Source organism: Malus sylvestris, chromosome 4 (assembly GCF_916048215.2).
Source record: "Malus sylvestris chromosome 4, drMalSylv7.2, whole genome shotgun sequence".
Classification (NCBI taxonomy): Eukaryota; Viridiplantae; Streptophyta; class Magnoliopsida; order Rosales; family Rosaceae; genus Malus; species Malus sylvestris.
In genome coordinates, this window is record NC_062263.1 from 10,306,333 (window position 1) to 10,321,226 (window position 14,894).

Here is a 14,894-nt window from a genome sequence, read left to right on the forward strand (position 1 = left end):
TCGTATATGCGCGCTAGCTTGTTTAACCTTTCACAAGAATGAGCGGTTGTAAAAGTCTAGTGTGGTTTTACTGCTCGAAAGGCAAGCCGTAGGTAGTCTTCCAGAATTTGTAGGCTACCTTAGTGCACTCGGTAGTAGCTTTAGGGTTCCAGGGCAGCCGTCTGTAGGGCGTACTGCGTAATGTGCCCCCTCCGTCTCTAGGGCCCGGTTCCCTACGGATTAGGCCAAGAGACCAAAAATCCTTCAGTTAGCTAAGTCTTGACAAAGACCATTGTGGCTACTTCTAGGAATCCCAGCACAAGCCATCGTGCATCTAGTTATACTAGGGCAACCAGGCTCATCCATGTCTGGATATTCGGAGTGTAAAGTTTATCCTTCCGTCTTGGAAAGCTAACCCATATGGGTGTCGGAGAATTGGTTTACCCTCTAGCACTGAAGAGCAATTAGTTTACCCTCTCGCACTAAAGAGCATGGTTGGTCCCTCGGGGGGCGCAATTCCTGCGATGAGTCCCTAAGTAGGGCGCAGTCTTCTTTTCAAGTGCAGCAGTGATTAGTTGTTGTAAGTATGCAGCTGAGCCAATTTGTGATTACTTCTGAATTCCTCATTGAAAAAACAAGTGAAACGAACGAGAACTTAGCTGTAAGGTAGGAACTGCATAACAACTGGATAATCCTCAGCTTGTGAGGTAGTGCTTGTCGAGCTTCTTGAGTCTTCGGGTTTTGATATAGCGAGAGGTCACACATGGTACTTCTTTAGATTGTAAGCCATCCACTGCTTTTCGATCTTTTTGCCGTTTCATGGTGGCGAGGGTGTAATTACTCTTGCCTCCTTCTCTACTGATCTTGTACAGACCTTCCCATATGAGATTCATCTTTTTTGAGCCTTCTCTGCGGGCAGTGATGAAGGCCTTAATACTAGATCTCTGGGTTGGAACTGTCGGATCTTGGCCCTTTTGTTGTAGCTGGAGAGGAATTGCTGCTAGTAGGCTACGATTCAAGTGATGGTCTGCTCACGCTTCTCCTCTGCCAGATCTAAACTTGTGGCCATCTCCTTACTGTTCGGTTATTCGTCTTTTGGTGGTGCGATATGCCCATAGTCTTGTTGGATACTTCGGCCTGCCCATTGCTTTGAGGATATCTCGGCGTGGACATGTGCTGCTAGATGCCATATTCTTAAGGCACTTTTATACTAACTCCTTAGTATCTTGGTGCATGGTAGGCCAATAGTAGCCTGCGTTAAGAGCCTTCTATGCTAAGGATTGGCCTCCGGAGTGGTTTCCACATACACTTTCATGAATTGATCTTAGAACTTTCAAATTGTCAGGAGGCGCTAGGCAGCAGATATGTGGTCCAGTGTGGAATCTTTCGATGAGAATGCTATGACACTTAGGCTGCTGGCTCCATCTCTATGCTTGGCTTGTCAAGATATTCCACCGGAATAGAGCGTTTTGAGTTGGTGATCGAGTGCGGAGCCTAGGCCGACTAGTACGTCTGCATAGGAGTTGTCTGCCCGAGGAACTTGAGTGAGAGTTTAAGTTTGAAATGCCTCAAGCTGCATGCGTACTTTCTCTTGGTATTACGTCATCGATATGCAAATGCCATAAATATCCATTGAGGGAGCAGGTGCAGCTAAAGTGTGCTCGGCTACCTCGAGGCGCCGTTGGGCCGCTGTGTTGCATTGTCAAGGCTAGGTGTGAAGGCACGGTAGGGAGCCGTGGGGTTGGGGCCATGTTACATGTAGCAGGAAATGCTCAATTTCCAGTATTGGGCCACTCTAGAGCTGAATAATGGAGCAAAGGTTGGCTAGGGCCGTGTGACGTGCAGCAGAAGGTAGTGTTTAACTGCCGGTACATGTTGCTTTTATGTAAAATCTTCTGGGGTAACGAGGACAAAACTTGTTTTTGAGTGTTCCTTCCAGTGTTCGTCTACCCTTGGCGTGTCTTTTGGGCCTAGTTATTGCGTTCGTCAGGATTCGATGGAATAGTGCATCATGATGATGACTGCGTGCGTTTGAAGGTAAAACTTGAGCTTTTAGGTTACAACAACTATCACCGAAGTTAGCTTTTGAATTTCTGATAACATCAATGAAAGCTTTTAAATTATGGAATACAATTGATAACATCGATGAGAGCTTTTAAACTGTGGAATACAGGTAGTCGGGCCCCCAGCTCTTCTCGTATGATGGTAGAGCTTATTTCTGCTTCAGATGCGACTACTCGTCCAGTCAGACTTTGAATCTCCTTCAGAGTAGTGGGGAACTTCATATTCAAGATCGCTTGGATTTGCCTTAAATGGGCATTGGCGAACTTCGTCCCAAAGTGCATGCTTCTCTGCCAGAGCGAAAGAGTCTACCAGAGTTAGATCTTCTTTCATTATCAGTTTTTCGAACAGTGGGTGATCTGCTGGAAGTCCTTTTTAGAAGGCTGCTCTAGCTATCAAGTCGTTGCATCCGACTATTTTTGCCTTCTCTACTTTGAACCTCTTCACATAGTCGCGAAGCAACTCATTTGGGTTCTTCTTGACGTCGAACAAATGGTCAGACTTCTTTTTGATCGAGCGATATGATGAATATTCTTTGGTGAAAACCAAAGAAAGTTCGTAGAAATTTTGGATGGATTGTGGTGGCAGGGTATATAACCAATCTTGTGCCTCGCCTTGTAGAATGGTGGCGAATATCATGCACATGAGATCATCGTTGTTTCGATAAAGGTACTTTGCGCTTCGGTAGCGCTTTAAGTGTCTCTCCGGATCTTCATCCCCTTTGAAAGATGCGAAATGTGGCATGTTGAACTCACGTGGAGGCTCTGCCTGCTCGATCTCGTCCGTGAAGGGTGACCTGCTTATGTTAGTCATGTTCCGTCGTAGAGCCTCGTCGGTGACCTCGTTGCGTTGGAAATGTAATCGCTTAGTCAAAAGTCTCTCTACTTCTTCCTGAATTTGCCTTTATTGGGGTAGCGGAGCTCTCGGCTGCCCCCAACCATGATTTACTGGTCTAGGTTGCTCTTCCATGTGTTTGGCTCGTCTATGCCGCGGATGCAGTGCATGTGGTGCGTTCCTAGCAGGCGAGCGAGTTCTTCGCAAGCTGCTGGTTGAACTTGAACTGGATTAAGTGACTGCTTCTCTCCGTCCGTCGTGCTGCCTACTCTGATGTGAGCTGGAGGATGCTCCTTGCAGGCTTAGCCATGAATAAACACTTTGCGCGGAAGGTTGCTCATGTTGACTATCGGAGTGTGACCCCAAACATGAATGTATGCTTATCTGTGGGCCTAGTCTAGAGTGCACGCTCCTCTGTGAAGGAAAAAATTTTGTCCTAGCTAAGAACAAGTATGAACATTTGAATACACATGCAAGCTATTAACACTTTAAAGTAGGCATGCATCCAAAAACAATTCATAAAACCCATGACTTTCAAAGCCTAGTATATGGTGAACCAAAATAAACTCTTTAACAACATTAAAGAGAAGTAAAGATTTAGTGATTCTTTACCCTTGAAGCTCATCCTTGATTACACAAGGGATTCACCCAAGTGGAGGGCCTTCAAGTCACCTCCAAGCTCCTTGAATCCTCCTTGTGTTTTCCTCCCTTTAGTGCTCCTTTGATGATTTGAGGAAAAAGGATTTGTTCTCCAAAAACATCAAAAGCTTGATGTCTCTAAGTCTCTTCACCAAGGTTGTATATTGTGAAGATGATATGGATGACTTAGAGAGATTTTAGATGCTAGTAAAAATCCTCTAAGTGGCCGGCCTTTATGTAGAAAATGAGAGAAAAATGTTTCACCCAATTTCTATTAGAAAACCCTAATGAGAAAATTGCTATAAAGTTGCTTTTATAACATTTTCTTTGGTGAGTGGCAAACTTGTAATTAAGCAAGCTTGCCCATTCACCCTAATGGCCGGCCTCTCCTTGTTATTGGGCTAATTTGCCCATTTTGTTTTAGTTGTCATACAACTTAAACATAATGGGCCTTGTGGACCAAAACACTTTTGGGCCCCGAAACCCAAAACCAACATATAAGCCCAATACGAACCTTTCGTATAATTAATTAACTAATTAATTAATCTTGACCATTCTTCAATTAAACCATTTAATTGCTTATCCATTTCATATAATTTCTTCACTAACATCCTTATGTGGTGTGCGATCCATTAGGTTCCAATTAGCGAGGCAGTGGGCGATGTTACTCTTAACGATCGATTGTGAATTGAAACCACATTTCAATTCTCCCTTAAGATTAGTGTTTGCTAATCTTCAGGGCTTCCACAAACCATGAGTGACACCTAGCAGCATATCATGGTTACCCAAGCTAAGTAGAATTGGTTGGAGAACCTATCCAGTTACAACTACAATGCAATACGGTCCTTCTCTAATACAATACTCTTAATCACATTGTTTAAGTGATAGTTTGTTTCATGTCTACTATCCAATGTGATACTTTCCTATATGATTCCTTTGAATATGATTTGGAACAAACTTCCTAAGTCATATTCATATGCTTTGGCCAAAGACTTTAGAATCATATCTTAGAGTATTCTCCTTCCACCATGGAAGGTTAGAGATCCCTTGTTATGCATTCATATGCCTACATGACTAGATAGCTTGACCCCAACAATGCCGTGGACAATCCGAAGGAATGCCGTTGACATGATCAAAGATCAAGGACCTAACCATTAGACATCTATGATGCCTCAGGTCAAAGGACTACTTTGCATATTGCAACTTTAGAGTTCATACATGACATGTATGTTCGAACTCTCTTTTGATCGACGTTCAGTGTACTCGATTACCTTTTCGAGCACCTATGTGTTTGTCTCAGTGTCCAACACCAAATGACTTGAGACTAGTTCATACTCACGTTTGAGTCAACATAACACATACTAACCTTAGCGGATTGTCAATGCCCAATTGGCAATCCTATGGCTAGGAACGTTTTAGGAATGAACATAAGAGAAAGGTCTCGATAATCTAACTCATTAGATCACTTATCTCTTAGAACAAATACATTCCTTGGATTCCCTTATTGCTTAAACACATGATACAATAAATAGTGATTAACAATAAGCTTTGCCCTTCATTAAACATATAAAAGTTTAATACAATAAGTATTCCAAAAGCTATTACATCAAATGAGTGGCTTTGTGGGCATACTTCCAACACTCTGTGCACTAAGACGGGAGTATACGCTATCTCGGGGGCCCAATCAGGAATGTACACTGCCCAAACGCTCGGCTCGTGGCTAGTCGAGTGGCTGTTTACCGGGACGCTGCTGGAAATGTTCATCTACCCTTGTCCTACTTCGGGATACCTCATCCGAGGCACGTTGGATCCCGATGCATTGCAAAAGTTGATTCACCAAGGTTGTCTGTTATGCAAGGGCGCTCGTCAACTCTATGACTTGTCGAGACAAGTGTTGTTCGCCATTTGGATTGGAAGAGCTTGGAAGGAATGCGCCTCCTTGGGCAGTGGAAGGGTGGTAGACTCCGTTCGCGAGATTTGAGTTGGAAAATGTCAAATCCGTGAAAAAATGTGGTGAAAATGCCCCAGGCTCAATGGTAGGTCCGGATGGTTGAGATAGTCTTAGGCCGACTTGGGCTGCTTGGAAAGCCACGGGAGCAGGCTGAGCCATGAAAGCAGGCTGCTCGACGGGAGCAGGCTGAATCACAGAGTGGGCTGCTCGTCGGGAGTAAGCTAGGCCACGAGAGTAGGCTGCTTGGAGGGAGCAGGCTGGGCTGTGAGAGCAGGTTGGGCCATGAGAGCAGGCTGGGCTGCGATAGTGGGCTGCTCGTCGAAAGTAGGCTGGACCACGGGAGTGGGCTGCTCGTCGGGAGCAGGCTGCTCAGCGCGTGATGCATGCGAATGCGAGGCTTGGGCTCGGACACGTGCAAGCTTGGATGGCACGGCTTGGGCTGTGGCCAAGGTGCCATGAGCCTTGGATGGGACGGCTATGGCCGTGGTGAATGCACCATGGACCTCGCCACTGTGGTGGTTCCTGTGGTGGAAACTCGTGGTGGTGGTGCTGCTCCACTTATTGTCGTATTTAGCCTCATAGATCTCCGCAACCCCATTTCTTGAACATTAGAATTTTCACTTGTGGAATTTTCTAAATTTCTAGCCATTATATTTTGCTTATACGTTTTATCAAAGAACCTTTGCAAGTAAAAAATTCTAATAATAAGAACGTATGAAAAATATTCAAATTGACTAAAAAATAAAGAAAAAACCTTTTTGTGCGAGAGTATTCTACGAGTATGGATTTCAACTCTCAATGAGCACCAATTTGTGGATGCAAATTTCTTCCTCCTTGATCTTGGACAATTTTGCACCTACAAAACAATTAACACCTTAGGTTAAGGCCAAGAGCCTCACGCGCCCACGATGAATGAGGAGGGCTTTGGCCAAAGAACCTCCGATGCCAAAGTTAGAATTTAGAGAGAAAGAGTGTTTAGAGAATTTTGGGATTTTTGCCAAAGTGTTGGAATGAATATTTGGTGAAAATAGGAGCCTATTTATAGGGCTAGGTTGGTTCACTTTAGAGAGGAATGTGGCCGGCCACTTAGTAGGGTTTTTAGGTTTTGTTTTGGTTTAATTAGGCAATTAATTGGCTAATTAAACATAAAAGGAAATGTTTTGGTGGTTATGGAATTTATTGGCTAATAAAAAGGAAGAAATTGTGAAAAAGGTAAAAAAAAGTGATGGATTAGGTTTTGAAATGGGGATAGCCGGCCCTCTAGTGACTTTTAGGTTTGAATGGGTGTTTCAATTTGATAATTAAGGGGTTGATTAGGTAATTAATCCCTTAATTAGTCAATTTTTAGGAAATTTGAAAGGAATATATTATTTAGCTAATTGATTAGTTAAATAATGGAATATAAAACATATTAAATAAATTAGGTTTTGGGAATTACCTTATAGAAAGGATTTGATGAAATAGGCTTTAAATTGTTACCTATTTTGGACACTTTTGACTTGGTTGAAAGATGATTGCCCACTGCTCGCGCGTAGGAATTCTTGTATGCCTCAAGGGTATTTTTGTACTCTTTTGTCCAAAAAACCATGTGGCGCCTAGTGAATATTTTTGGTTCCACATCATAACTGCTTAGTAACTTGACCATCAGAGAGTTTTTGGCCGGCCACCGGTGCTAAGGTTACTTTACGGTTGTTTACTGTTTTACAAGTAGTCAAGTTTGTGCATCTCTTTCTCGCACGGTGATGCGTGAATTATGTTCCAATGTCACTCTTTTACATTGTCATTTTAGTTATGAACGAAAGACAAAAGTCTCAAATTTTCACTGCTATTAGTAAATATAACATGTATCATATTTACTAATATTTAAATTAGAAAATACTACAAGCTAGTTTGGATAATTATCACCTGTATCATTGCTGTCGTGTTGTGTGCTGCGCTTTTCTCTCCGGTCGTTTAAAAGTTCGCGCATATTTTAACCAACATAACCCCCTCCACCGCATTCCACTGCACCCAAGTGTACCTAGTCCCTCCATCTCTTCTCTCTCTCTCTCTCTCTCTCTATCTCTTTCTCTCTCTCTCTTTCTTCGACCCTCAGCTCATCACCGATCGCCGCCATTGATTTCGATTATACTCTGCAGACCACCGCCGTCACCACCCAATGCTGCCCTACCAGACCATCGAGGAGGCGTCGGCGGCTTTGGGCCGAAACCTCACCTTCGCCGAGACACTGTGGTTCAACTACTCTGCGTCCAAGTCCGATTACGTCCTCTACTGCCACAACCTTCTCTTCCTCTTCGCCATCTTCTCCCTCTTCCCTCTCCCTCTGGTTTTCATGGAGGTTCTCAGATGGGGCGGCCTCGACCGCTACAAGATCCAGCCCAAAGTCCGATTGCCCTTCTCTGACATGTTGAAATGCTACAAGGACGTTATGTGGATGTTCTTTTTCATCGTCGGCCCTCTCCAGCTCGTCTCTTACCCTTCAATCCAGGTTCGAATTTTATCAATCAATTTCAATCTGCGATTTTGTCGAGTTTGGGTTCGCGGGGTTCGGAAAAAATGTTAAATTTGTGGAATTCGTCTGCTGGGTTTTGAGAATTTGTGGAATCGGGTGTTGGGCTTTATAAAAAATTGGATTTTCGGATTTGGGTTTGCTGGATTCTGTAAAATATTGAATTTGTGGAATTGGGGTTTGCGTGGTTGTGAAGAATGTCGAATTGGGTTTTAGTTCCTTATATATTAAGTCTTTTTTTACAGGTTTTGTGTTAGGGAATTTTTGGGGTTTTACATTCTGCGTAAAACGCAAGGAATGTGAATTTTTGAGAAAATCTGATGTGATCATTGTACCTCTGAAAAATTGTTCTCTCCCCAGCTTCCTGTTATGGTTTCTGTTTTTGTACATTTATGAATATGACTAGGTTCTGTTTATAAGCAGATGATCGGGATTCGAACAGGATTGCCATTGCCGTCTGGATGGGAGATGCTTTCCCAGTTGTTAGTTTATTTCTTGGTAGAAGATTATACCAACTACTGGATCCACAGATTTTTGCATAACAAATGGGGGTACGAGAAAATCCATCGAGTTCACCACGAGTACACTGCTCCAATTGGATTTGCAGCGCCATATGCGCATTGGGCTGAGATTTTGATCCTCGGCATCCCATCTTTTCTTGGTCCGGCCATGGTTCCTGGCCACATGATCACATTCTGGTCGTGGATAGCATTGCGGCAGATTGAGGCCATAGAAACACACAGCGGGTACGCATGCTACTTTTTTTTTCGTGATTCCTTTTCTTCTTTTGCTATTGTGACTTAATGATGATAGCTTTTGAATTCCTTTCATTTCTTTTTCTAATAGAATTCTATGCTAGGTACTTTACATCTAAAGGATCTTAAATAGTGCCTTAACTTTTTAATGATGTGGTCCAATGATGGGGTCCAAGATCAGTACAATAATGGCTTTTACTCCTAAACTTTTATTATGTAAATTAGTACTTTTTATATATTCAGTGGGCTGATACCTTCTATATGGATTGATTTGGCGAAATTAATCATTTGGTTTACAAATAAACATTTTGGGGCAGAAAAGCAAAAACTTTGAATGTTGGTCAATGACTCGGTAATGGCTAGTTCAGCACCATGACAGTTGTAATACTTCCTTCTTGTGATTGATTCTCCTGCCAACTCTGGAATCTATAAATGGAGATTCCATGAGTTAACCACCTGAACTTTTGTGATATTCCGGTTCTATTGTCATGTCTAAATGCATCGCCAAGCTTTTGTACAAAGTACAAACGCTGCGAGTATTTGGTTATTTTTTAGAGGAAGTATATATGTACTTTGAACTTCCTTCATACCACTTTAGAGAGACACGGGAAAGGGCTGATACAAAGAAAAAGGCCGTCGACGGACTGCGTTAGTTGTTTCTGATCATAGCTGCATGTTGAAATTATTCCAGTATTAGGAGGTAATTACAGATCTAAAACAAACAAAAAATTGAAAAGTAATATTTTGAAAGGACTAACCTTAATGACAAAGGACCCCCTGGGTAATGTGGATTCAGGCTAGAGAATTGCATTAGTGAGGTTTCTGCCATCTTATAGGTGCAGTGCTTGTCGATAAAGAGCTAGTTCAGTCACATAGGTACCACACTGTTGCTTTTGTGGGTTAGTTGAGGAGGAAGCCTCAGTTTATGTGCTCGTTAAGACTGCTACAATATATGAAATCCAGGTAGCCTCTTGGATGGCATGTCCATCCTAAATTTAAATGCGATGATTTCTTCCAAACGGTTCGTTTTTATGTTTGTTTGAGGAAGCACAAGAATTACGGTTTTTCCTAACTTTGTATCCTTGATGTGTGTATCCTCTGAACTGAAAATTTGACTACTATATGCGGAGCAAGTTTTAATCTAGGATTTGTCATACAGTTATGACTTCCCCTGGACTCCCACAAAGCATATCCCATTTTATGGTGGTGCTGAGTATCACGATTACCATCATTATGTTGGAGGACAAAGCCAGAGTAATTTTGCTTCAGTGTTCACCTATTGTGATTACATTTATGGAACAGACAAGGTAAAATACTATCTTGGCATGGTGTACGCTTGTCTAATAATGTTAACTGCTAATTGATTTGGCAATCATTAACACTTGATCGATTTCCACAGGGATATCGGTACCAGAAGAAGATCCTTAAGAAGGTAAGCCTACAGAACTTTTTCTCATTAGATTGTCATTACTATGGAATCTTGGTGATTGCAGTCCTAGTTGTTGAACAAATGGGAATCAAGATTTTGATTGATATAGCTCAACATGTATATATTTTTCACTAAATAGTACCGGTGAGTTTTGTACTCGGGTAGACTTAGTAAGTGGATTTGGTTTCCCTTGTAGATACCCCAACAATGCATTATACATCACTACCAGATGTGAAATTGGATTAGTGTGCCACGTCTTGTATTTTGTGCCTGCATTTGTTTCTTCCTTCCTTCCTTCCTTCTAATTACTCTTGGTGATCTGCAACAGTTGAACGAGGAACCTGCTGGAGTCCAAAATGGAGGCTCCATAGATTTTAAAACTGATTAGCTTCGAGACTGCGTAACCTTGTCTGCAGGAAGGCCCTTTTGGTATCATTCTCACTGGTGACAACTCTCCGAAACCTCTGATATCAAGTTTACATCACTATGCTAGGGTGCTAAAACTGAACCTGTAGTGACTCGGGTGCGGAATAACTTTGGGATTTTAAGAGTGGTGATTTTGGGTAGCGCGAGGGGCGGAATTGAAAATGACTAGATTGTAAGGTGCACGGTTAAGACGTGTGTTTTTTGCTTTATGTTCAGTTCTAATCGTTTTATGAACTTGTACGTGGTTTGTGGTTTTCAAATTAATTGTCATTCGTTAACTGTTAATGATGCCAAAACTCAATGAAGCATCCAATCGGAAACACTGCTGAAAGGGTTTGTCATAGCAAGGGATTTTCATAGTGCTTCGGAGTATGGGATACTTCGGTTTTTTAAATCTTCGTTCAAAAATACAAAAATCCAACTACCAACTTGGTTGTGGTCCTATTTGATCCAAGTTCCTATTCAATTTGGTGTTTTAATGGACCGCGTCTTTAGGATCTAAAAACATTCTCGCTTGTAAATTTGGGCCTAATCAAATTGATTGCTCTAGGCGTAACAGTATGTATTTATCTTTTTGCATCTAAGTTCAAAACTTATTTTTTATAATTTAAATAATACTCAAATATCACTTGATAGAATAACAATGGTTTGTTTACAAGTGCTTTTAAAATGATTAAAAAGTGTTTTTTGTGAAAAGCAAATTATATTTCTCAAGTCCCCTAACTATGAAAAGCATGATAGAAAACATATCAAAGGTCATTAAGTTCTTTGAAAATCATAAGCATTGACGAGGAATTCGTAACTATGAAAAGCATGATACTCCTGCCAAGGATTTACTTAACACGATCGTGACTAGCAACCTCCACTACTTGTGAATATAAGTTCATAACGATTAGGTGAAACTCCCTTATACTCTAGCATCATATTCATGCATGCAAATTAAGTGTCGACCCTCAATTAACACACATAACCAAGTTTTAATAACTCAGATAAGCAAATCACATTCAAGACTCAAGAAACAATAACTTGATGTAATCAATTCATATAAATCATATAATCATGGCTTCGAATTCACCTCTAACTAAAAAGAAATTAGTTTCTCATGTCTTTGAAAACATAAAACCAAATTAAAACAAGCATTGAACTAAAACTAAGGATAGAATACACCTAGAAACGTCCAGCAATCCAAGCTTGAATAGCAGGGCACAACTCCAAGGGTCTCCTCTCCTTCCTTCCTTGCAAATCTGCGCACAAGTATGTATTTTTTGATGTTTTAGATCTTGTATGTGTGGTGCACGAAATTGTGGTGGATGGTGTGGTGATTTGATGGTAAAGGGTGGTTTGATTTATGAGGTAGGGATGTGTATTTATAGGCTGAAATACATGGCACAATCCCTAAGGATTTGGATTGCACAATCCTTGAGGAAAAGGACTAGGGTTTGGCAGAAATCCAAAAGGAAAAGGATTAAGGTTTCTAGCAGATTCTAAGGCTTCTAGAACAAGGAAAAACGCCAAATTTATAGGGTCTTCTAGAAAGGGTGGTCACGGCACCAATTTAGGGATTCTAGAACATAAGGGTGCGGCATGAATGTAGGGAAAGGATAGGCCTTTTAGAAATCAGGTTTTTAGATCCTCTTCCAGCTGGATTTAAGGCACAAACTGATTTAGATAAGATAAGATGGGATAAAGCTAGATTAGGCAAGGATAAGATAAGATAAGGTTTGTTTGGATAAGATAAGGTTGGATAATGTTTTGGATAATGTTCCTTCTTTTGAGCTAATTCCTTATCTTCTTTGTCTTGGATTTATTTTCTTCATCTTTTCAGCACATTCCTAGCCTCTTGAACTTCCAATTCGTACATCCATCTTGCTCAATTCATAAGCTATCCATTTGATGCCCAAAACTGCCTCAAAATGCTCCAAATCGTATTTTCTTACCAATTTTGTCAATTAGACCTATAAGCACACGAAAATAGCTTAAATCACTATAATAAACACAGACTAACTACGAAAAGGCAAGAAAACAAGCTAACTAAGTCGCATAAATATGCTCTTATCAATTTTATCTGTAGATCTATTGTTCGAATCTGGGGTTCATAGATTTAGTAATTCACCTTTACTTGTTAAGAAAATTAAATTAATGGCACATCCAGTATTATACCCTTTTTTATTATTTCACACCGTCATAGTTGTTTTACATAAAAGTTTACCAAACACTATAATACTGCTTTTTTTTCAAAAGCACTTTCACAAAAAAGTTTACCAAACACTCTGCTGCTTTATTTCACAGCTGCTTATTCTCACAGCACAGCAGAAACAGTTTTTTTTCAAAGCACAACAATACCAAACCAACCCTTAGTACTTGTAAGTAAGAGATATTAGGTTCAATTTTGACCACATGCAAATTTAAACCAGCTCATTGTGAGGCTTAGACTACTCCTTCTCCTTTAGTGTAGATAGTATCGTTTGCTAAAAAAAAAGAAAAAACACTTCCAAACGAGTCTTAAATTAAGGGAGCATTTTTGCTTACCACCATTTAGTGTGGTGTATACTCACCACTTTTTTTATTACTGTTAGATGAGTTTAGGTGGCCATATCATATATGAAATAAATGAATGTGATATGTAATGGTGTGACATAGTAAAATAGGAAGTGGTGGATTTAGGTCAGTAAGAGCCCGTCTAGCTCAGCTGGTAGAGCGCAAGGCTCTTAACCTTGTGGTCGTGGGTTCGAGCCCCACGGTGGGCGATTTTTTTTTTTATAATATAATTTTAGTTTCTTGAAAATCAAAATCATTTGTTTAACATTGATTTTCACACACACTTTTTAGTCTCTGACGCATTCCTGTTTAACATTGACAGTTGATTTCGTTTGATTTATCCTATATGATGGCTACAAGTAAAGATGAATGTGTAAAAAACTAAAAATGTTATCAGAAAATCACTTACTAATAAAAATTGCATTTCCATCCTAACTAACCACAGTGATCCACATCAAACAAGTCTAACTGGCTCATTGCATTTTCATGATAGATTGAACAAGGCCCATAATTAACAACCTATTAGGTGAGTATCTTCTATAAAAACAAAAGAAAAGACATCTTCATTTGGTGGTTAAGAAGACCATCCAAACGGCTACCATCCCAGTGATAGAGAAGAACATTGTTCTTAGATTACGGTGTAAATTCAAACCTATCGGATCCCTAATTTAATATTTACTTTAACAAATCAATCGTGTAAAAGAAAAAAAAAATTAATAGACCATCCAATCCAATTAAGCCTAAGATCATCTCCAAAGGAAATGTCAAATTCTAAGTGGAATACCATGTAATAAAATTTGAAGATAGGAGCAAGCTCCAACCGATATGTCAATCCTACGTGGATTGACATATGAGAAAATGTGATGTCAAATAATTTTTAATTATTTTATTGTGTGTGTCTCATTAATACACCAATTATAGATTTTGAAAATTTATTTTAATTGATTTCTATTTAAAATGGGTCCTATAAAAACCATTTATTAAAAAAAATATATCGGTTGGAAAAAGAGAAAATATGATATTGCCACATCAGCCATCAAATTAACATTTGATATTTATCATGAGATGTGTTATTGACACTCCAAAAATATCATTCTACACTCCTCACAAGTGTATTTTTTTTCCAAAATATAAAAAGTTTGGTATGTAAAATGAGATTTTTGAAATGCTAATAACAATTTCCTTTATCTTTTGACATATCTATTAGAGATGTTCTAAGTGAACCTCCCAATTTTTTTCACCTAGATATTTGTGCATATCGGCCCCACCAAACTGCAATCATGGCCTTGATTTCGCTAGCTGTCTCTAATTGCAATACAAGTTTTCAGCTTTCAATGTTTACAATGCATCATTCCTCAACTTTTATAAAGGGGTGGAAATTGTAAAAGAGTAATGTTATATGGATCAATTTTTTAAATTAAATTTATAAATTATGTAATGTGTAATTAACAGAAAATAAATAAGTTAATTTACATTAAAGTAATAATTTAATTATCAACAACCACATCATACGATTTATAAAATTTGATCTAAATATTTAGTCTCTTTGGCGTTACCTAGAGATGACAATTCTAACTGTTAAAACCGTTAACTGTGAATAACCAATGAATTGGATTTGGGTATGAAAATCCGGATATATTTTGGATATGAGGAAAAACTGTGAAGAATATTTGGTTATGGTTATAGGGGCCCCTAATCCATATCCGTTCCCGAATCCGAATTGAATTATATATATTATAATAGTATATATATATATATATATATATATATATT

General features: G+C 39.7%; 1 protein-coding gene and 1 non-coding gene across 2 annotated transcripts; both read left to right on the top strand.

The window, feature by feature from the left end:
* The first annotated feature begins 7,434 nt into the window (after positions 1–7,434).
* Positions 7,435–10,868, top strand: LOC126620118 (methylsterol monooxygenase 1-1-like). The gene is made up of 5 exons (XM_050288600.1): positions 7,435–7,952; positions 8,397–8,719; positions 9,888–10,035; positions 10,128–10,160; positions 10,486–10,868. Exons 1-5 carry the CDS (start codon positions 7,623–7,625, stop codon positions 10,543–10,545), a joined length of 894 nt encoding a protein of 297 aa, XP_050144557.1. The 5' UTR covers positions 7,435–7,622; the 3' UTR covers positions 10,546–10,868.
* Positions 10,869–13,257: 2,389 nt separating this feature from the next.
* On the top strand, positions 13,258–13,330 carry TRNAK-CUU (transfer RNA lysine (anticodon CUU)). Its single transcript has one exon. It is a non-coding gene; the product is annotated as a tRNA-Lys (tRNA).
* Positions 13,331–14,894: the final 1,564 nt, after the last annotated feature.

Coding starts and splice junctions, on each gene's coding strand:
- LOC126620118 (XM_050288600.1), top strand. CDS start 7,623: ATGCTGCCCTACCAGACCATCGAGGAGGCGTCGGCGGCTTTGGGCCGA. Junction 8,720..9,887: donor GCCATAGAAACACACAGCGG/GTACGCATGCTA, acceptor TTTGTCATACAG/TTATGACTTCCCCTGGACTC. Junction 10,036..10,127: donor ACATTTATGGAACAGACAAG/GTAAAATACTAT, acceptor CGATTTCCACAG/GGATATCGGTACCAGAAGAA.